The sequence below is a fragment of the Microchirus variegatus genome (assembly GCF_963457635.1).
Source record: "Microchirus variegatus genome assembly, chromosome: 2".
NCBI classification, from domain to species: domain Eukaryota; kingdom Metazoa; phylum Chordata; class Actinopteri; order Pleuronectiformes; family Soleidae; genus Microchirus; species Microchirus variegatus.
In genome coordinates, this window is record NC_139803.1 from 14258649 (window position 1) to 14281349 (window position 22701).

General features: G+C 40.1%; 3 protein-coding genes across 3 annotated transcripts; 2 read left to right on the forward strand and 1 right to left on the reverse strand.

Annotated features, from left to right (window-relative positions):
• Window positions 1-945: 945 nt before the first annotated feature.
• Window positions 946-6738, forward strand: ube2g1a (ubiquitin-conjugating enzyme E2G 1a). The gene is made up of 6 exons (XM_083910304.1): window positions 946-1115; window positions 2720-2822; window positions 2942-3039; window positions 3371-3549; window positions 3711-3828; window positions 5532-6738. Exons 1-5 carry the CDS (start codon window positions 1070-1072, stop codon window positions 3795-3797), a joined length of 513 nt encoding a protein of 170 aa, XP_083766430.1. The 5' UTR covers window positions 946-1069; the 3' UTR covers window positions 3798-3828; window positions 5532-6738.
• Window positions 6739-8635: 1897 nt separating this feature from the next.
• ankfy1 (ankyrin repeat and FYVE domain containing 1) lies at window positions 8636-20768 on the forward strand. Its single transcript, XM_083903075.1, has 25 exons — window positions 8636-8656; window positions 10545-10752; window positions 11693-11811; window positions 12147-12282; window positions 12584-12707; window positions 13296-13445; window positions 13567-13732; window positions 14090-14294; window positions 14407-14475; window positions 14682-14884; window positions 14981-15078; window positions 15255-15456; window positions 15600-15698; window positions 15809-15962; window positions 16068-16236; window positions 16334-16452; window positions 16656-16812; window positions 17203-17403; window positions 17502-17678; window positions 17779-17926; window positions 18176-18266; window positions 18370-18494; window positions 18588-18734; window positions 18810-18900; window positions 19549-20768. Exons 1-25 carry the CDS (start codon window positions 8647-8649, stop codon window positions 19679-19681), a joined length of 3501 nt encoding a protein of 1166 aa, XP_083759201.1. The 5' UTR covers window positions 8636-8646; the 3' UTR covers window positions 19682-20768.
• Window positions 20769-20786: 18 nt separating this feature from the next.
• Window positions 20787-22483, reverse strand: cyb5d2 (cytochrome b5 domain containing 2; the record flags this gene model as incomplete). Its single annotated transcript, XM_083903086.1, has 4 exons — window positions 22213-22483; window positions 21368-21508; window positions 21032-21218; window positions 20787-20961 (listed from the first exon to the last, which is right to left on the reverse strand). The coding sequence occupies exons 1-4, from the start codon at window positions 22472-22474 to the stop codon at window positions 20787-20789; spliced, it is 765 nt and encodes a 254-aa protein (XP_083759212.1). The 5' UTR covers window positions 22475-22483.
• Window positions 22484-22701: the final 218 nt, after the last annotated feature.

Consider the following 22701-nt stretch of genomic DNA (forward strand, 5'->3'; position numbering starts at 1 on the left):
AATAGCTCTACCTCAAGAGAACTGCTTTGCTGACACCAGAATGCATTAACAGCTTCAGTTCTGTGAGTCTCCTCTCTAGATTTCGCTGACGCCTGTGAATACTCATGTGTGTCGTTACCGAGCCTCATCAAGTACATTCAACCCAATATAAAATATCCTGAATTTGCACAATGCGACGTGTGGATCATCAGATCCATGATCCCAGCCAGGTGTTGCCTCCTAATGAGACCCAGAAGTGCCACAAACTGGACCCTGATATCTGCACATAACACATAACTTCCTCTGCTTGCCTCTCCATTTCCCAAGCATGACAGAGAACTATGTTGGCCCTTGCAAACCACACACACTCATTTTGTTTCTTTTGAGAAAAATAAATATACTGATCCTTTGTTCCGATCAGTATGGATCTTTAAATCTGTCAATTGGTAAATTAGTTGGCATCAGGGTGTCCAATTTAGGGTTTCTATTGCGTGGTAAAAGTCCAACTTGACCAGTAACGTTAGACGGAGTGCAATTTTAGATTAAAAGAAAAATAAATGAGCATCTATGAATACTATTTCAAATAGCACAATTATAGTATACTTTAAACTATAACTTGTGAGACAGCTGTTACAAAGTAAAAAGACCACAAACATCAAAGGACTATAATTTATTTATAATATTAATTGATATCAACATGTTTTAATGTAAAGGTTGTAGGAGATGCATTTCTAATGATTTGTTATGTAAATAAATATATAAATAATAATAATATATAATTAATATAAATGTTTTTCATTTTGGGGATGGCATTTGTTGCAGTATGTTTTATCTCGAGAATACTGCAGTTGAAGGTATATATCCAGAAGATGGCAGTACCTCATCCGTAAGGACGTTTGCTGCCGTAAAAGCAGAACGAAGAAGAAGCCGCAGCAGCAGCACTAGCAGTAGGAAAGGCGACGAAGAAGAAGAATGACAATAATGTCGAACGGAAAATAGATTGGACGGAGTCTGTGAAGCGAACGTGAAAAATAACCCGTTTACCTCGAAGTATTGCCATCGAACATAGCTGCATTATAATCGCTAAAGTATGACAGAGCCTCAGTCAGCGCTGTTACTCAGGAGACAGCTTGCAGGTAATACATTCTTGGTGGTAGCTGATGCTGGCTGCCGAGCTGACGATGTACCCTACCTTTAGCTGTGATTCAAATAGTGCTAGCGCAAACTGTTTTCTTCTACCTTCCACACTAACGGTAAGCTCCTGTGACAAATAAACCGCGTGGGAACTGTAGGAGCAGATATTGCCCGGCACATTCCTCTTTTGATAAGAAATGGAATTTGGCGTGTCCGGTGTTACTTAGACTTGAGTTTAGACTTAGCATGCCGATTTCAGTTTGAGCCGCTGTCAGAAGTCCCAACGTCAATCCATTATTGTGCTAGCCTGAAACAGCTAGCCTAACGTTAGCCCCGAACTGGTTCGATGTGTTTACATATATGTTAACCGACATAACAAATAGTGTTGTGCAATTTGTCACGTATGGTTTTGTCCTCTACGGCCTTTGCAGTTGTTACTTTATACATAAATCCAACGAATATTCCATTAGATGACTAATGTTTTGGTTAATCACATAGAGTCCTTAACCTATATAGCTAACTCAGACTGTAGGCTAAAGTTAACGCTGCTGCTTCTGTTGTTAGCATCAACACGACAAGTTAACGAGCTAATGTTAACCTCTGTTAATTTAAAAAGAGTCACCTGCGAATTCAATTTAACCACGTTCTAAAAACGTCTGAGCGGAAGAGACGTCGTATCAGGTTTTGGGGTTGTAGTACTCATTTCAGATAGAGAAGAACACATTTTAATGATATCCAATTGAAAAGAGAAATCCATCTTATTGTCAGGAGGTATTAGCGCACATGGTCCTCCATTTGATTCTTATACATACATTTATTTTGCAGAGGATGTTGAGGTTTATATAAATATAACAGTAGTTTTATCTTCAGCACTCGCTTGCTTGAAACATTTATAAAATGTGCATAAAGTGAGAATATCACCTAGCATAATCCATCCACTTGAGAATTATTCATATATTCAAATAGAGAAAATGTTAAAGTGCAAACCTCCACCAAGACTGCTCAGTTTCCCACAGTGTCAATACATGCAATAGGTGAACTGTATCTGGATAACCACCTAAATTTTACAATTCCATCATTGGGCCAAAATAACCTACATCCCCAGAGAAGTTCATGGAAGTCCATGTCCATTTTTTTGCATTACTGGCAAAAACACAACATAACCTCCTTGGAGGAGACGATAATTGAAAACTGTTACAGAAGTCAAAGCTGGCCAATAAAGACACAATTGAATATGTTCTAATCTTCTCAAACTAGATTCCCTGTTAAAGTAAATGTAGGTTTTCTAGAATCTAGAAAGCCCATATAATAGTAATGTATGCATAATTAACTAATAATGAAATAGTTCTGTATCTTGCAAGTTTGTAAGTTATATGTACATTAAATATGCATTTGGTACAGTTACATGATTTAAGAATCCTGACAAGGTATTTGAATATTTAATCTTTATATAACAAGTATTCCAAGATGAATTTATGAATTGTATTGGTCCTTGTAATCATGTGAAGTCAATCCAAAAATCAGTGGCCTGTTTAGCATATTTTGGGTATGACGATATGAGACATTGTCAGTTAGACTTACTATGTATTGGTTTTTTCTCATCCAGAGCTGAACAAAAACCCAGTTGAGGGATTCTCAGCAGGCTTGATTGAGGATGATGACCTTTACAGATGGGAAGTCCTCATCATTGGCCCTCCAGATACATTGTAGTAAGTCTGTTATATTTTTCTCCTTGTTGCTCTGTTATGATGAATTTACAGTGCTTGCACATTTTTTACAGTGTTGACCTAATATATTGGATTTTCTCTTCGATCTTTTCCGTTCACAGTGAAGGTGGTGTGTTCAAAGCTCATCTGACATTTCCCAAAGATTACCCTCTCAGGCCACCTAAAATGAAATTTATCACAGATATTTGGCACCCGAATGGTAGGTTCACATTTTCCACACTGTCGGTGATGGTTGCTGTTGTTTAGTAGTCAGTTCTTGAAGCTCCAGAAGGTGCAGGTTTCATCTGTTCCAAAGTGATCATGTTATTTCCGTGCCTGTCTGAAAGCAGAGCATGTTTGCTTTATTCGGTGTAATTTATTGAATAAGGTCATTATCTTCAACTGCTTTTATTGAATCACAGAAACAGTGAGGAGAATACTTTACTGCTCAAACGTGACAATCGTAATACACAGTTGACAGATGACAGTTTGCATACATTCAAAATTTCAGCTTCATAAATTTTATTTTTTACATGTTTTTTTTCCCCCAGTTGACAAGAATGGAGATGTATGTATTTCTATTTTGCACGAGCCCGGCGAGGACAAGTATGGTTATGAGAAACCAGAGGAGCGTTGGCTGCCTATCCACACAGTGGAAACCATCATGATAAGCGTAATCTCTATGTTGGCTGACCCAAATGGAGACTCACCGGCCAACGTGGATGCTGCAGTAAGTTGATATGTAAAAAAAAAAAGTTATGCAAAATCAAATAATTTTCTTGGTTTTGAAGGCATTAAAATGTAAATGTATGATAAAGTACATGTTTTGAACTATTTATTTGTTCACATACTCTCACACATTGTTATTTTACCCCATTTTCTTTTGTGCAGAAAGAGTGGAGGGAGGACAGAAATGGTGCATTCAAAAGGAAAGTTGCCCGCTGTGTACGGAAAAGCCAAGAGACTGCGTTTGAGTGATGTTAGCAAGAATCTAGCTTCATGTTTCAGGGCAAGTACTCTCAATTTCCTTTTGTGCCTGAATCCTAACTAACTTGAACTGTTAAGTCTAACTTGTAGTGTAAGTTTATATTGACATTGTAGTTTGATGTCAATATAAACTTACACTACATCTCCAACTATGTTCTCATGTTTGTTTTTTGCCAAGATCACATTTAAGGTTGCTGTCTAGTTTGGTAAATTGCAGCTAAAGGGCATGTGATACTGTACTGTACAACGGCTCAGTCAAGTGTGAAATATTTAAAGACGTAGCCATAGAGACTGACATGTCACAAAACCCAATCTGAAATCGGAATCTGTGAAGACTTAAGCTCACCCAGCCAATTAGAGATGAGACAATAAAGGCTCAGTGGTCAGTCGGGAGGCATGAAACTGAGCTGGACTGTTGGGCCAGTTTCTCTCTGGATGTGTGTGTAGTGCGTGATGGAAGCAGTGCTGATCTGCTGCCTCTTGGCCATGTCTGTCGTTCACACCGTGCGCATGTCTCCTGTTCTTCTACCGCAAAGCATCCACACTGCTTCTGCTATGTTTTAGCTAGAGTTTGCTTTTGGAAAATGTTAAAACATACTTTTAAATACTCCTCTGTACTCAACAAAATGTCAGGACTCTGTTGGTGCTGCCACATAGAGATAGATAGAGATGCTGAAACTGTAAAGATGGATAATTCCTTTATACACTTCTCTTGTGGAAAATAGGTGAGTCAAAACTCAGGCAGATAGTATTTAGTTTCATAAAAAGACAGGTGTGCTGCAGCCTTGAAGTGCCGTACACACTAATCCAGTTAGAAAACAAGCCTTACATGTGTTTTTGTGACTCGTCTTGAGTCAGAGGCTCCTCCTGTTGACAAATGGTGTAGTGAGTGAGTGAGTGAGTGAGTGATGTGTGCATTGTAATGTCTGTTGCTCGACATTGTGTCACTTGTGTCACAAAATTTAAGTCTATATTTTTAGTTAATGCGCTGGCAAACACAAATTGGCTGGTTCTTTCAGTTGCCAGTTTACACGATATCATCCTGGTGGTGTTTGTACTTTCCCAGCAGTACTGCCGTTTATACTGTACATCGTCTCCTTCTACTCTCGTGTTAAAGACCAGTCCATTTAAGCGTATACAAGTTATTTGACTTATCTGAATTGAATCATCTTGGTATGTTAGTCTAACTAAGAGTAGGTTGATTTTACTCAAACTGCTTACATGACACTCAGAAACCTATTGTCTTGGTCTGACTAAAATCAAACTTTAAACATGAGAGAATATGTTCTGGTTCTGTTTCTGGTCTGACAGTTGAAGTTGCTTGCATAGCCATGTTTTAGAAAAAAATGGCAGCTGTCACTCTTCCCACCTTTTAAAATGTTTGATATTCTGAATGTGGTTACATCATAGCTTTTAACTTGCTATTGTATTTCTTCACCTGTTTCTTAAACAAGGATTTGCACATTGGATTGTTTCAGTAAAACAGATTTATTACCACTATTTTAGAGTCGGATCAGCTGCTTCTCCAACTCCATAAAGTAAAAATTACAAGTCTCATAAGTTCAAAGAACACCTGAAACTGTTTGAAAACGTTCACATAAACTACCTGACCTGTTAAAGGCTGGCAGGTGTTGTTATTCTTGGGTTCACCCATTGTGTTTTAGATTTTTCCGTGGCTCAACTTTTTGATTATTTCTTCTGTTCTGTTTTATTGTCCCCCCACAGGTCTTAATTGAAAATCAAGATGGCACTGTTTCCTGAACTCTTCCACCCGCCAGGCTTAATTGCCTTTTGTTTTGGCAGGAACAGACTGGCTATTGTAGGCTACAGTTGAACATAATGACGACAACCAAGGCTGAGAAAACACCAAGCAAGTGCCAACTCCAAAAAAAAAAAAAAAAAGTACAACAAACAAACCCAGAAGATGATAAAACATTTTTCAAGTCTATGAACTGCTCCAACTTTCAGGAAGATATTGTAAAGACATGTATATAGCACAGACTAAACCGGATAATATATAAGCTCCCTTTCCATCCATGAAGACTAGACCAAATGGATAGCGCTGGTTCACATAGAATTTTATCCACTCTCCCTCTCTCCACTCCAGCATGCATTAGTTCTCTTCAGATTGTTTTATCAGAATGTCTTAAATGGAGAGTCGTGATCCTGTCGGAAGGATGTCACCTGTGAAGAGCTTGGTTCATTCAAGTAAGACATACATAATGTGACTGATGAAGGTTATTTGGGGTTTTTTTCCCACCGTAGTTTACAAAGCTGTTCTCTCAGAACTCAACAATGTACCTGAATCGTTTAGTTTGTCCTCATCTCTTGTAAGTCTTACCATCTTTGCTCAGTTGACTTGAGAAAGGCATACATACACCCCCTCCCCCCCCTCCTTACCTCACATACCTTTATGTGCATGCTAAGTTTTGTTTATCTTTTTTCAAAAGTGCCTCCTAATAAAATGCTTGGCCACTTCACCCTGCATTGAACAAGTGTTAATAATGTGGAAAAAGAGGGAGACATTGTGTACCTACAGTATGTGTGATTTTACTGATTAGCCAGTACACAATAAATCATGGATTGGTAACATTTTGGTGTAGCAATAATCCCCCTAGTATGAAGTTCCCCCTGTTAATTTTCCATATCCTGATAAAATTTGAGGTCGTCCTCTCTAATATTCTGTTATTTTAGCAGCCTCTCTTTTCCTTATCTGTGCTGTCCTTGGTAAGAATTGTTATGCATGCGTTAGGTTCATTTTTTTTTTTTTTTGCTTTGTGTCTTGCTGTGTGTTTCTGGGATTATCTTCGAGGGGTTGTGTGTATACAGTATGCTTGCCTGTTTTGTTTTTGTCATGTCATGCCCTGCCCTGACCCACAGTCTCATGATTATTCTGCTTACTGAACTATAGCAGTTTGGCCTAATGTACAAAGACAAAAATACTGGTGTATATTTTTCATGTTATGAAACCTGTTACCTGTAGTGCGATCTTCTAAAACATGACTTGTTTTTTTTTTTTCCAATATTTACTTCTGTTTTTAATTTCGGTTGGGTTTTTTGGTACAACATAAATTTCATATTGCTTGTGGCAAACATGACGGAAAGAAAAAGCCAATATCTATATTTGACCTGGTTTAGTGTTTAAAAGATATCAGGGTATCTCTCTGTCATTATCTGATTCCTCAGCAGGATTAACCCTAAAATTATATTTTGGTTCAATGTTTGCCAGATTAGTTTATAAACTTATACATTTAGACGACAATTAGATAGAATACATTTTCCTCTAATCATAAACTCTTAATATTTCACCATTTACCACAAACATCATTATAATCAACTTTAAATAAAAACACTTCCAGACAAATATTTAGAATGTAAAATATGTAATGAATTTATATAAAATGAAAAATGATTTGTAATATGGTCATCTTTTAAATGACAATTTACACAACCATTTATTTTTAATTTTTATTATTCATTGTTTATTTAGTGGATATTGGTAGACATACATTTCGATACTGACATATAATGTGAAAGGCACAATTCAATGTGTATTATTCAATTTTTGGGTTAGTGTCAATGATGACGAGCCACTCCTCAAATGAATATTGTTTATCTTGTTTACTGATACCTCTTCACAAGCACAATACCATTCACTTAGGAGGTTTGATGATATTTCTTATTGCACACTCAGAATTTTATCCAGTGACTAATACTTAGTGCTCCAAAAATTAAAATAACTGAGCTTTGAGCTCGGAAAGCAAGACCGTATGACATTAACAACCAATGAGTTATATTTGCATATTTTATTTACGTGTTCAATAATTATGTTTATAGACAACCCTAATGCCAAGTGAAAATGATATAAGCAGACAAACAACTTGATGAGAAACAATGTAATGAGAATATCAACTGTTACTGCAGTTGCTGATGGGCAACGCCTTAATTTTACAACAAACGTCTGCAAACTCCAGGAGGTCTTTCATGAGTGTCAGGTAAGTAATATGGGTTTCTTTTAAACAACTCGATTGACTCATTTATTCTTGTTTAATTAAGGATTAGGAGCTGTTTTGTGACAGTGGATCTCCTGCAGTGTGCATGTTTTACCTTCCACATATTTCTGAACAGGACATTCACTGGGAGCACCTGAAGGCAACACCAGTGTTACAACCTTTAGTTACATAGATTTTTAATGCAGTCTATTTTGCTATTCCAACAAATCTTGATTACTCTGTGGTGTTCCACAGGGGTCCATTGTAGGACCGTTATTGCTTATTTATATCAATGATTTGTTTAATTTCTGAGTATACTTTATGAGATAATGCTTGCAGATAACACAAGCCTTGGTCTCTCTCTTTCAAACTTATTTGAATTTCATAATGTATCATAAATACTCTTTGATATATCAAGGAATCATTTTTTATAATCTTTGTTGAAAGTGTTGAAGTGTTGAAAAAATGCGTTAAAATAACTAACTGCAGAAAAATAAATGCATCCATTTGTATAATATGGAGGGTTAATCATATATAATTGTTAGTAACACTTTATTATTATTATTATTATTATGTGGCTCCATATTTTGTTATTAATGTAATCAAGACATAGTCTGAATTGTTTCATGTCATTTAGTGTATGCCATTGTATTAAATAACTCCACAAATCTATTAAATTGTATAAACAAACTGTGGTTTAAATCACGAGTGTAAAAATATCTATAACCCACGAAGAGCAGCTGATATTGGGATGAACTATGTCTTTGAACGCAGCACCGCTGCCTACTATCTGTCTCTCCGTCATATCGCGATAGAAAGACTCCTCCTCGGAGCTAACGCTGAGCAACATGGCGGAAGGTATGAGATTGATTTTTTGGACTATCTGGTACACTCCCTTTCACACTCGTTTATTCGTTGAACTGTCGGACAGAATCAACCAGTGTGTCGGCTGGTTAATATCCGGTATAACGTCTGAGGTTGAAAATACGAAGTATTGCGACAGCCTTCTTGTCACACTTAGCCGACCTACTGTCTAAGCTCTACCGTTAGCTGTCGCCGAATTTGCTAGCTGAATTTTAGAGTTAGCCCGAGCTGGGCAGGAGATGTTTGGTCGACTGGACTGTCTGTGGTGAACTGTTTTTGTTTGAGAACATAGGTTAATTACATGAGTGTGGTTAAAATACTATTGTTAATATTCGCATAAAAATGTTGATATCGGTGTGTAGCTAAATGCCAAAGTCAAGCTGGGCATCAAAGTGTCTTCACTGTGTTGCAATAATTTCAACACAAGTCAACATTTATTTAACCGTCGTTTCAAATTGCTGTGCTGTCCTCAAGGATATTTAATGTAATAAAGGCTTTATGTGTCAGCGACGATCGATGGAGTATATGACCGGGAAGGTGCTAGGTGTCACTGCCTGTCAGGTATTACCTTCATCATCTATGTTATGGCCAAGACATAAGCGCTTGTCTGCTGTGTCCCTCCTTAAATCTGCGTATTAAGTTAAAATTAGAGAACACATAGTCCAACATGAGTATTTATTGTAAACACAATTATCTTATCTGCGTGTCTAATGTGCAGAAAGCATATTCAGATATATTAAATGATGGATCCTTCACTGAAATGAAACGGATGACATTACACTTTCTCCTCTGTATGACTTATTTTGCAATTGTCTACATTCTGTTGCTTGTACTAGTGCCATTAACCTTTACTTTTATTGTGTTATTTTTGTTTGTAAAGAAACCGATTGGGTTTTCAGCCCATCATCTTATAAAATCGTAAACTCAATTTAGTTAAAGTTTTGTTTTCATGTGTTTTATTGTTCTTAAATGTTGATGGCTTGCACATGCATTTGTCTCAGGAGATCTCAAGAGTATTAAGTATTAATTAAGTATTAATTTTACTGATGCAAGATATTAAATACGAATGTCCACTGGCTGGTCGGTTGGTCTTAATGTGCTGCCCCAGCGATACACCCTTCCTGTCCTCTCCGCTTATCAGCTGGTCTTTTTTCGAAACACCCCTTGTTCCTTGTGACCAGTAGCTGTGTCAGTAACGGTTTACGAGGAAGGACAAAATAATGTGCCGCCTCAGCGTTCTTTCTTCACTACAAACTTTTACTGGTTTAAAGGAAGGAAATAGGACCTACTTGCACTCTGAGGACTTGTGGCTGACATGTGATGCAGTGTTGTAATAACAATATGTGTAGAAAGAATAATTCAGTCAGAGGAACACGGAAAGGTTCATCCAAACTGAACTATTGTCGTTAGATTTGACATTTGCAGGTTCTTAAAAATTCAGAGATGTGGTTCCTGCACAGAAAATCATGGAAAACTATTTTTTGTGGTCACTTTGGTCACATGGGTAAAGAGGTTTGAACAAGAATGGATGCCCTTATAAAATTCCCCTTGTCTTTGATTTGCCCTGCCAATTAATTTCCAGTGGGAATAATGCAGTATACGTTAGAATACTATAAAAACTATAAAAAGATGCAACCAATACACTGTGATATTAAGACCCCAGACCACATTTCAAATCCCTCTCATAACATTTATTTAATGGTAGTTATTGTCATATAATTACTGCCATAAAAGCCATCTTTAATCAAAAGTCTTTGGTTTGTCAGACTAATTTTGTGAAATCCATCTCCTCTCTGTAAGTTAAAGTGCATCCAAGGTTCCAGTTCTGACATGCTTTGTATTCCTGCATTTTGTTTTCTTCCTTCACCCTGGCGCGGGGCAGAGGAGGTGGCCAAGCTGCAGAAGCACCTGGCCCTGCTTCGGCAGGAGTATGTGAAGATGCAGCAGAAGCTGGTGGACACAGAGAGGCGCTGTGCGGTGCTTGCTGCCCAGACCTCTGGTCAGGGCTCCTCCAGCCCTGCAGCTGCAGACACCTTCATTAGCCGTCTTCTGGAGATCGTGGCTGACCTCTATCAGCAAGAACAGTACAGGTGAGATTGATGCTGAACAGTTTGAGTGGATGGGTGGACGTTTTATTTTGTCCAGCAGTCCTGCAATTGTCAAAATGTTGTTGGTAAAGTTATTAAATTGAATTAAAATTTGACAAAAATGCATGTTGAAAAGCTGCAGTGCATATTGGAGAATTACACAAAAGAGACAACTCTTAAGCAATTTAGCATTGTCACATCAGCTATTATTATTATGTATTCAGAGAAAAATGAAGCCTTCAAATAAAAGAACACAATACCTACTGTGAAACATGGAGGTTTTGCTGACATGGCACGCCTGGAATCTGTGCTGGGCACAATAAAATCTTAAGACCATCTTTCAGAAAGCTCAGTCACAGTTTATCGTTGCGCCAACAGGACAATAATCCTAAAACACAGTTAAAAGCACCCAAGAATGTCTCATAAAAATGGTGGTGATCCTGCCAGGTCAAGGTCTAGGGTATCCAAGGTACCCAATCCGCAGGAAGGCCAGATCTAGTGTCCCAAGCCTGGATAAATGGGAGAGTTGTGTCAGGATAGAAACAATGCTGTTCTTCCCATTAAGTTATTTAAGGCAGACTTAAATGTGCCAAATCAAATCTGCGGATTATCCACTGTGGCGGCCTCTAGACAGGGAGTGGCCAAAAGGCGTCCTGATTTTAATTCTGTAGAGCATCCACGCAAAGATCTAAAACAGTGTGGAGTTAACACATTTGTCTGTGTCTGCTCTGGTGTATTGTGTGATACAAATGTGCCTACATCTGTTAATATGCTGCTACATTGTTAAACATAGTTAAATTTGTTTTTCACATAACAATGTGAACATCTGCGACTGCGTGCTCTAATCTTGTCTTGACATGTCTACACTTGAATAACCTGAATAATCTGTTTCTTTGTCAGACCTGGCGTAATTTGTATTTTCATGAATGTGTTGCTTTTGCAGCGATCTGAAAGTGAAAGTTGCCGGGGAGAATTTCAGCGCCCATAAGTTTGTGTTGGCTGCTCGCAGTGATGTTTGGAGTCTGGCTAACCTGGCCTCCACCTCTGAACTGGACCTATCTGGTGAGAAACCATGGTGGTGTGATGTCACTGAATTAAAGCAGTAGCTTCAATTATTATAACATACACTCATCCTTTCCATATCCATCATCCAGTCAACATGCTTGGGTTGATAAATAATGAAGGAGTATTTATTTTGGCATAAATTCTGAAGGTTGTCAGAGTCCGATGTAATACAGTAATACAATTATTCTAAGCAATGTCTGTGAATATTTTTCTTTGGATATTTATCCCAGTAATGAATTGCTGTTATTTTGTTGTTTAGTGTTCGCACAAATTATAGATGTATCTGATCAGTTGTTGTACATTTCTAACTTGATGTTATCATTTATTCCCAGATTGCAAGCCTGAGGTTGCCATGGCGATGTTGCGCTGGGCTTACAAAGATGAGTTGGAACTTAGTGAAGATGATGCCTTTCTTATTGACCTGATGAAGCTGGCTAACCGCTTCCAGCTTCAGCTGCTTCGAGAGCGGTCAGCACAACTTCTGTCTCTAACTCCCCCTTGTGCCCCATTTTCCTTTCACACCAACCGACCGAGGCAGATGGCTGCACATCTTTGTGTCTTGTTTCCACTGCATGATGTTGTCTATGTACAGTGCCTTGAGATGATGTATGTTGTGATTTGGTGCTATACAAATTGAATTGAATGCCCTTTCTTGTGCAGGCGTCACTTAAATTGTGCTCATTGGCAAGATTACTGTTCCCGATTATGTTGAAAAGCAACACATGCAGCTTAATTGCCTGAAATACATCCACTTTCTCATTGGGGACAGGTGTGAAAAAGGTGTAATGTCTTCAGTAAATGTCAGGAACTGCATTCGCTTCTACCAAACTGCAGAGGAACTGAATGCCACCACCCTGATGAACTACTGTGGGGAGATCATCGCCAGCCACTGGGTAAGACCTTTCAGATGTTGATTCTGTATGGTTATTGAACAACTTGGAACAAATTAGAATAGGTGTTTTCTTTCTTTTTGATACATCAGAAACATGTTGGGCCCTATTTAGACAATCTAAAGTGCATTTCCATGGCGTGTAAGCTGAAAATCTGTGATTAAAAGGAATAGTTGAAGGAATCCATTTAAATAAGTATTAAAAGATATTGCACCATTGAGTTAAGACTATGTTTTTGTTGGTCGGTGATGGCACAGTGGCTTTCTGCTGCCTCAAGATAGCAGTGTGCCAACATTGAGCCTGACCACTCCTCATTTTAAGACCAACACACACATGGGCTCACGAATGAGCACAAATGCATTTTGGTACCTGTATAACGTGGGAGCTGGGCATGAAAATGGCACTGGTTGGAAACTAGCATCAACACTTGCACTGTGAAACGACCAGTCTCATTTTCTCTGCATAACATTATGATATTTTGAGATTTCTATCTGTAGAAAATGGGGGTTGTGTTGTCGATGTTTCTCTTCACTGGCCAGTTTTGATTTTTGGCCCTAATCATTTTATTCCTTTGACATTGTCATTTATAAGGATGATCTGAGGAAAGAAGACTTCAGCACCATGAGTGCCCAACTTCTGTACAAGATGATCAAATCGAAAACAGAATTTCCTCTCCACAAAGCCATCAAAGTTGAGCGAGAAGATGTTGTCTTTCTTTATCTCATTGAGATGGACTCACAGGTCAGTTGACACAAGATATTCACTGTTATCTTCTATTTTTTTATTTGTATAGAGTGTAACCAGGAGGATAAATTAAAGTTGTTTGTTTAAGTTGCAACAAACATGTTGGTTTCTCTTCCAGTTACCTGCCAAGCTGAACGAATTAGACAACAATGGTGACTTGGCATTGGACTTGGCACTCTCTCGCAAATTAGAAAGTATTGCCACTACTTTAGTTAACAACAAAGCTGATGTGGATATGGTGGATCAGAGCGGCTGGAGTCTCCTCCATAAAGCCATCCAAAGAGGTGAGGAATCACTATTTTAATGCATTTTTATATGACATGTACACTTTCAATTTGGCTGTAAAATTGTGAATAAACAATGTCTGTGATTGGGGCTAGGTCATTTTTCATTAACATGTTTTTCACAGTGTAATATTCTTCAATATCATTATAACAAAGGTTCCATTAACCACAATTTCTTTAGCTCTCATTTAGGGGAAAAACTAAAATAATTATCAGTATTGACTGATATTAAACATTCTTATCAATACATCATTTTTGAACATCACCCAGCCCTATCTCGGATCATTCTACCTCAACATTGCCGCTTTGTAAACACAAGAATCCACCAATGAGCAACATTTCTTTCCTGCATTCCAGGTGACGAATTTGCATCCATCTTCCTGATTCGCCACTCAGCTCAGGTGAACGCCGCCACAGTAGGTGCGGTGGAAACCCCACTTCACCTGGTCTGCTCTTTCAGCCCCAAGAAACACTCCGTGGAAGTGATGAGTGGCATGGCGCGAATCGCAGAGGCTCTGCTCAAAACTGGAGCCAACCCCAACATGCAGAACAGCAGGGGCAGGTGTGTTGCTGGGCCCTTGGTTTTCTGGGTTTTAATGAATTGCAGAGGAGGGCAACTACATTGTAAAGCATCACGATGCTCCAACCTCCAATCGTGTTTTGTTTTTTTGCAGAACTCCCTTGCATGAAGCCGTGGCATCAGGGAACGAGCCAGTGTTCAGCCAGCTACTACAATGCAAACAGTAAGTATCTGTCTTCATGTGGAATTAGTGGGTTTGTTTCTGACATCCAACGTTGCATACAGTTTGCTCGGTTTAGATTTGTGACCAGAAGGAAACCAAAGCTAGTTAGTAATTAAAATAACAATGAAAATGATGGCATTTGTAAAATAACATTACTGCCTTCTGCTGTATTTAGTCATGCATCACCTCTCTCTCCATCCAATTAGGCTTGACCTCGAACTCAAGGACCACGAGGGCAGCACAGCTCTGTGGCTCGCCCTGCAGTATATCACTGTGTCCTCTGGCACGTCAGTAAATCCATTTGAGGATGACGTACCGGTCGTGAACGGCACCTCATTTGATGAGAACAGCTTTGCAGCACAGCTCATTCAGAGAGGAAGCAACCCAGATGCACCCGACACTACCACAGGTGATTTCTTTAATTCATGTTGTTGCAGTAATGTCTGTCCAGGTGGAATGATACTTGTGATATTAAATAAAATATATATTCTGGTCATTATTCTAGGAAACTGCCTCATGCAAAGAGCAGCTGGGGCAGGCAACGAGGCAGCATCTCTTTTCCTCGCTACCCACGGAGCAAAGGTCAACCATGTCAACAAATGGGTGTGTAAGAACATAAATTCACATGAATCGTGTGCATCTTATTCTGAGCTTTATTAAATGGTTTGTGGCATCAAAGATGTTCACTCCCTGTTTTATTCAAGGGTAAAAAAAAGATTTTAACTCCTGCATAAGTGTAATACTAACTGAAATCTTATGGATCCCTGTGCCTTTTTCAGGGTGAGAGCCCGCTTCATACAGCATGTCGCTGTGGCCTTGCAAGCCTGACAGCAGAGCTGCTCCAGCAGGGTGCCAACCCCAACCTGCAGACCCAGAAGGCCATTCTGGACGAAACCAATGGTGTGGCTCTGCAGTCCCCTCTCCACATGGCCATTGCTCACAACCATCCAGATGTTGTCTCTGTCATCCTTGAGCAGAAAGGTCAGCAACCTGTAATACCTGTAAATAACTGTAACTGTAAAACTAGTTACACTCGTCCATTCTCTACCGCCTTATCCTCCACATGAGGGTCGTGGGGGGAGCTGCGCCAATCTCAGCTGACAATCCTTCTTCATTTTTTGCAGCCAATGCACTTCATGCTACCAACAACTTCCAGATAATTCCTGACTTCAGTCTCAAAGACTCCATGGACCAGACTGTGTTGGGTCTCGCCCTCTGGACAGGTACACAGCTCTGCAACTACTGTAGTAATACTGTTGATTCTGCTTTAACAGTTTAATCTGAATTGTTTAGATAGATATGAAATATATCTGTTATAATTCTGCTCTTTCAGGTATGCACACCATAGCAGCTCAGCTGTTGGGCTCAGGCGCTTCTATCAATGACACTATGTCCAATGGACAAACCCTTCTTCACATGGCCATCCAGAGACAGGACAGCAAAAGTGCCCTCTTCCTTCTTGAACATCAGGCAGACATCAATGTTAGGTAATCTCAGGGTTATGCCGCAGATGTAAGATTTATGGGTTACGAGTTTCACATTGTACCTGATTCTTCGGCATTGTATATTGATGTATTTTCCTTCCACACAAGGACCCAAGAGGGACAAACAGCGTTACAGTTGGCCATTAGTAACCAGCTCCCCCTGGTGGTAGATGCCATTTGCACAAGAGGAGCTGATATGTCTGTGGTTGATGACAAAGGCGACCCTCCACTGTGGCTGGCTCTGGAGAATGGCCTGGAAGATATTGCCTCCACACTGGTGAGACTCTTTATCAGCCACTAAAGCCAAAGATTTCCACAAAATCTTAGACCTATGATGCATTTTGAGTGTTTTGTTTCCTGTTTGTCTCACCTAGGTCCGCCATGGCTGTGATGCGACGTGTTGGAACATAGGGCCTTCAGGATGCCAGCAGACCCTCCTGCACAGAGCTGTCGATGAGAATAATGAGGTTTCTGCCTGCTTCCTCATCCGCAGGTCTGTCAGTCCTTCTTAACAGTAATGACCAATATGTGCAGAGATTGTGAATCTTTTCGATGTGAGCAAGCTATTATGATTTTCACAAAGCTTGTTAATGCAAAATATGTCAAAAATGAGGGTATAATACCCACTGAGAAGTTGCGATGCTTGATGCACTGAAGTAAAGGTATTATAATTGAATATGTGTTGTGTGTTTGTAGTGGGTGTGACGTGAACAGCCCCAGGAAGCCAGGACCAAATGGAGACGGAGACGAAGAAGCCCGGGATGGACAAACACCTCTACACCTAGCAAGCAGTTGGGGGTTGGAGGAGGTGGTGCAGTGCCTTTTGGAGTTTGGAGCTAATGTTAACACACAGGTCAGTCCCATTACATACAGAGGGGTGGGTAAGGGTGGGGTATGTGGTGTTGCATTGACCGTAGCCACATGCACTGGTCAGGGTAATGGTGAATTGTGATGTAGAGGCTAAAATGATCTTAATTTTATGCAATTCTTGTGTTTGATCCATTTTTTTGTTGTTGCCATTATCGTTGTTATTCTGCATGTTCGTACATAGAATTTTAAAGTATTAAAAAGGCAATTATTCAGTCTTGTGTTTGACAGAGGACTGATAGATGTCAGTTTTTTCTAAATTTCCCGTGGTATAAAAAGAAGCTTAAATAACAGAATTTCACAATCATCCCCAAAGTATACTTCTACTTGTACTTTACACTACAGAATGAACTGTTTACTCCTGTCATTTCATCAGGATGCAGAGGGCAGAGCTCCCATCCACGCTGCCATCAGCAGCCAGCACAACGTCATCATACAGCTCCTCATTTCCCATCCAGACATTCGTCTTAATATCCGTGACCGCCAAGGAACGACCCCCTTTGCCTGCGCCATGACGCACAAGAACAACAAGGCTGCAGAGGCGATCCTCAAGAGGGAGCCAGGCGCTGCTGAGCAGGTGAAAGAGACTAAAATGCATCCGTTTACAGTAATCATAATTATGTACATTTACAAAATTCCATGAACTGACGTTTTTAAAATTCCATTTCCATCCAGGTTGACAACAAAGGGCGTAATTTTCTCCATGTGGCGGTGCAAAATTCCGACATTGAGAGTGTCCTGTTCCTCATCAGTGTCCAAGCAAATGTCAACTCCAGGGTTCAGGATGCAGCCAAACTCACACCCCTCCACCTGGCTGTCCAGGCTGGATCTGAGATCATCGTCCGCAACTTGGTAAATCTTTGCTGCTCCTCCTGTGTTTAGTCCATTTTAAGTGTTAATGAAATATTTGTGCCGGTGATACTGTTTTTTTTTTTAATATTTCTGTTTCCAGCTGCTTGCTGGAGCCAAAGTAAATGAGCTGACAAAACACAGGCAGACGGCACTGCATTTGGCTGCTCAACAGGACCTGGCCACTATTTGTTCTGTGTTGCTGGAGAATGGAGTAGACTTTGCAGCTGAGGATGAAAATGGAAATAATGGTACAATTTATAATTTTATCTATGTATCTTTTTTAATACAAATGCAACCAGTTGAGTCTGTTTAGTCTCTTGCAATTTACTTATTGCCAACATAGATAGACGATGACATGATATTTGTAGATATTGCTTTATCCATGGAGTCATTCTCTTTAATAATAGTCTTTTAACTATTCCATTTGGAGTTGCTGTACAATATTTGTGTGGTTGACTATACACGGTTACTCACTTTTCCTGCTGCTGTCTTTCCAGCTCTGCATCTGGCAGTGATGCAAGCCCGCCTTAATAATGTCAGAATCCTTCTCACAGAGTCCAACGTTGATGCTGAGGCTTTTAATCTCAGGTAAGGAAACAGTGCTAATAATACCTTTTTAGCGAAATTGCCCGAAACATAACATTTGTTAAGATACACGTTGTCAACCTGTGTGTGTGTGTGTTCTCCTTAGGGGTCAGTCACCAATGCATGTACTTGGCCATTACGGCAAAGAGAATGCTGCAGCCATTTTTGAGTTGTTCCTGGAGTGTATGCCGGAATACCCTCTGGACAAACCAGACAATGAAGGCAACACAGGTACTGTAGCATACTTAATTATTCCAATCTCATGTTTTAATACCATTATAACTACACGTCTTAAAAATACCTGTGACTGCTATTTTCTTGCAGTTCTGCTCCTGGCCTACATGAAAGGAAATGCAAATCTGTGCCGTGCGATTGTGAGGGCTGGGGCACGGCTGGGCATCAATAATAATCAGGGCATTAATATTTTCAACTATCAAGTTGCAACCAAACAGTTGCTCTTCCGCCTTCTAGGTATGTTTGTACACTTACACCACTTATCCTAATTGTGCTCATTAGGCTAATAATTACTATTTTACATTTGTTTAGACATGCTGTCCAAAGAGCCGCCTTGGTGTGATGGGTCCAACTGCTATGAATGTGCTGCCAAGTTCGGGGTTACAACGAGGAAACATCACTGGTTCGTACTTTTTTTTTATCTACACAAATTTAGGTTTTATTAAAGCTGTAGTGTGCAACTTCACACACTGCTGAATAAGTCTATCTGCTCCACAGTTTCTCAGTATAGCAGCATGTAGGTCTTGCGACATTCCCACACTGCACTTCGGGAGAGATTTGTTTTGTGTTGCAACACAACAGTACCGTTGTGCAAGTAAAGCGAGACGGCTGCAAACAGGTTGGAGTGTACGAAAGGTCCATGGTCTACTGCTTTGTTCTCCACATGAGGGTTGCAGGGCCGCTGGTGCCAGGGTACACTCTGGACAGGTCACTCTCACACCCATGGTCAATTTAGAGAGTGTCCAATTAACTTTTTGGACTGGGAGGAAACTGGAAAAAAAACCACTTTTTGCTAGCAACAGCCCTGTCATGAAAAGTTTCAGAAGGGAATTCTACTTCTAAAGTTGTTAATGCTTCTTGTCCCCACCTGTGTGCTACTGTAGTATTGCTTGCCTGTTGTCAGATGGACACAACATATGTGACATAATTCCTGTTTATGGAGACCAGAGGCAGAATAATAACAACAAAGTTACGCACTGCAGCTTGAATAATTACCCTCTGTGTCATCTTTTATAATTAATCCTCAGTCTCTCCTTTGTTTTAACTCCAGCCGCCACTGTGGGCGCCTCTTGTGTCACAAGTGCTCTATAAAGGAGATCCCCATCATCAAGTTCGACTTGAACAAGCCTGTGAGAGTGTGCGACATCTGCTTTGACGTATTAACTCTGGGTGGGGTATCGTAATGCAGTGGCCTGGATCTCCCCCCCACGCTCTGACAGTGGCCACGCCAGGATCAACTTGACGCAGATAATCAGGCACACCAGGAGAAGGAATATCAAGCGGGCCAGGGACACACAAACAAGAGATTCCTGGACAGTAATGGACCATTGCCTTTATACTATTACAGTATGAGAAACTATTAACATTCTAGAGGGACATTTCAAATAGAAAGTCAAACATTTGTCTTTTTTTTTTTGTTTCCGTTTCGATCAAAGTGTCTTTGAGTGGATCAAAGGAGCTCCTCCCGCTTGGTGACAGCCAGTTAGCCAAAAAAATATGTGGAAATTCTAATCACAGCAAATTAGGAGATTCTGACTGTAAAAAAAAAAAAAAAAATGTTTTCAATGTTGAAAACAACTATCCCATGATCCTCCTCCTCGGATAAATAATAGCCTATTATGCCTGTGAATGTCAATTAGTAGTCTTAAAAGTATCATGGTCATAATCCAAAAAATCATCACTCACACTAAATATTACATTCCATTTTTGACCTGCCAGGTCGTCGTCGGAAGAGTGTAGACCCCCACGATGTTGCCTCAAGTCAAGTTGTCGTCTTGACCCGTCATAATTAACGCTTTTGATTTCTTAGCCTAACAGGTGCACTTTATCAACATCACATGACATTTCCGATCATTGGGTAGAATGTGGAGAAGAGGGAGCGCCGGGGGGCGGTGGGGCCTCTTTAAGTATTGTTAAATTGTACAGATAAATGTGTGATATTTTTGACCACTACAACTGTTTTGTACTTCAATGCAGTTTGTGCTTGTCATTGTGACAAACCTAAATCTTGCCTCTGTTAATCTTTTATGCACATTGTTTAATCTTTTATGCACATTGTATTGTATCTGTATGCTCAGATATCTAGCCTGTCTCTTTCTGGTGTATCCTTTTAGAGAAAGGGAGGACAACTTTACATAAAGGTCATCAAAAACAAGGCAATTGAATTTTGAATTTCTTCCTTCTCGCTCATATTGCGGGATTAGTAGAAGTCCCTGTGTTTTCTTGAGGTTTGTGCTACAGAAGAACAGGCCATGAATATGCCCTTTTTTTCCCAGACTGGCTCAGCGACTAATTCTCTCCAACAGGACATGACTCAGCATGTGGAGGGCAGCCTTCGTATTCCTGCAGGTGGGGGTTTTTCGCTGCTGCTCTCAGATCCTGAACACAGACACAACGAGGACGAGGGGATCCTGTAGAGTAGAGCTTCCTCGGGACGCCCGTCCAGTCTCTCACCACTCCACCACTGGAAAGGATACCAATAATTAATTTTAAAAAGAATTCTTTAATTTGATGATGTCAGAGCTTTTCCATACCTCTTAGTTGAGCACCAGACTCTTCCTCCTCTGGAAGAGCTCCACTCTGAATTGCAGGTCGGAAAGCGGACCTTCTCAGCCTCGGACTTGGCTTTGATTTGCTGGCCTTCAGCCAATGACGCCTCTACCTGCGACAGGGCCTCTGTTGGCTGTCCAGCATCGCTATAGAATCGACCATTTAGCACACCTGGAATTCGAGATGGGAGGATTTTTTATATTGTTATTTAAGATGATGGACATTTGTTGACAAGGAGTAACTAGACCCAAAAAAATGGAAAACTCTTGGTTTGATATGGATCTCCTTTAGCTCAACGACATCTACAAAAGGTCACATACCCACACTCTGGTAGTCCCTCTGATAGAAGGCCAACCAGTCATACAAGGCCACCACCTGCAGAGGAGAGAGACTGGACACATCATCAGTCTGGCCACTCTCTGTGAAGTCTCCAGTGACGAAGGCCAGAGAAGCATCTTTGCCTGAAAATACGAACATATACGACACAATAATTATTTTAGTCAGAATCAACATTTCATATATTGAGTGACAGATGTCTTCATTTCAATCATCAATCTACATTTAAATGTATGCAATGTGAATTTTATAGTGTATGAATGTAGATCTATAAATGTCATTTTTTTTTACATAATCGATTAATTTGTTGATTCTTTTCTCAATTATCCGAGTAATCGTTTGGTCTAGAAAATGTCAGAAAATGCAGAAAAACCTCAAAACGATGTTGTTTTGGCCACAAACCAAAGTTATTCAGTCTTAATGAATATGTATATTTCTTCCTGTTTTCCCCCCATTTGGTTTGGCACATTTTTTATTATGATATATTTTGTAATACCCTACTAATATACACATTTAGATCCCCTGTTTATGGTCAGTGACAGTGTTAAGACCCACCCAGCATTATTTGGGTGCGAGTGTGGAATGGAGTATAGAGAATATTTGATTATTTGATGTTTGTCTGTGTTTAGTTTGATTGATGGATAAATGTCCATGCTGTTTGATAAGCATAGGCTGTACTGCAGGTGGGGAGGGATGGAGAAGGCCCCCTTCTTTGCCTGGGGCCCCTCGGAGTCTAGGATCACCACTGATTATGACAATGACAAAACAATAGACTTTTGCACATTTCTCTCAGTCATGTACACAGTCGATGGATAAAGTGTGGAATCACCTGCCATGAAGTGATAAGCACCGTCTGGTCCATAGTGCTTGTTTCCCTTGTTTACATCAAACACCTGTCCCAGTATGGCCAGGTAAAGTCCTCTGCTGCCTTCCTCTCCGTCGTACAGGGACAGTTCATGTCTGCTCAGGATCCTCTTACGCTCCTGTGTTCGTTCCTTTTCCAATCCCACGAACCACTCGCGAGGAAGGAACAACGCTGCGAGCGACACGGCGAAAAACGCCACCAGCGCGGGGCCGAGCATGCTGTTCATTCATGCATTTATTAATGTATTAATGTATTAATCGATTCATTCAACCTGACTGCGTGATCCGTTTATTTACATCATCTCATATCCAAATCAAACCACTTGCCTACCGGGACAACAGCGAGCGCTTCCGTGAACGGGAACACACTGCGCATGCGCACAAGTCGTAAAAGAAATTGAAGCATGGGGGTATTTTATTTTGAAATATTATAATAAATCATACTGTCAAGGCA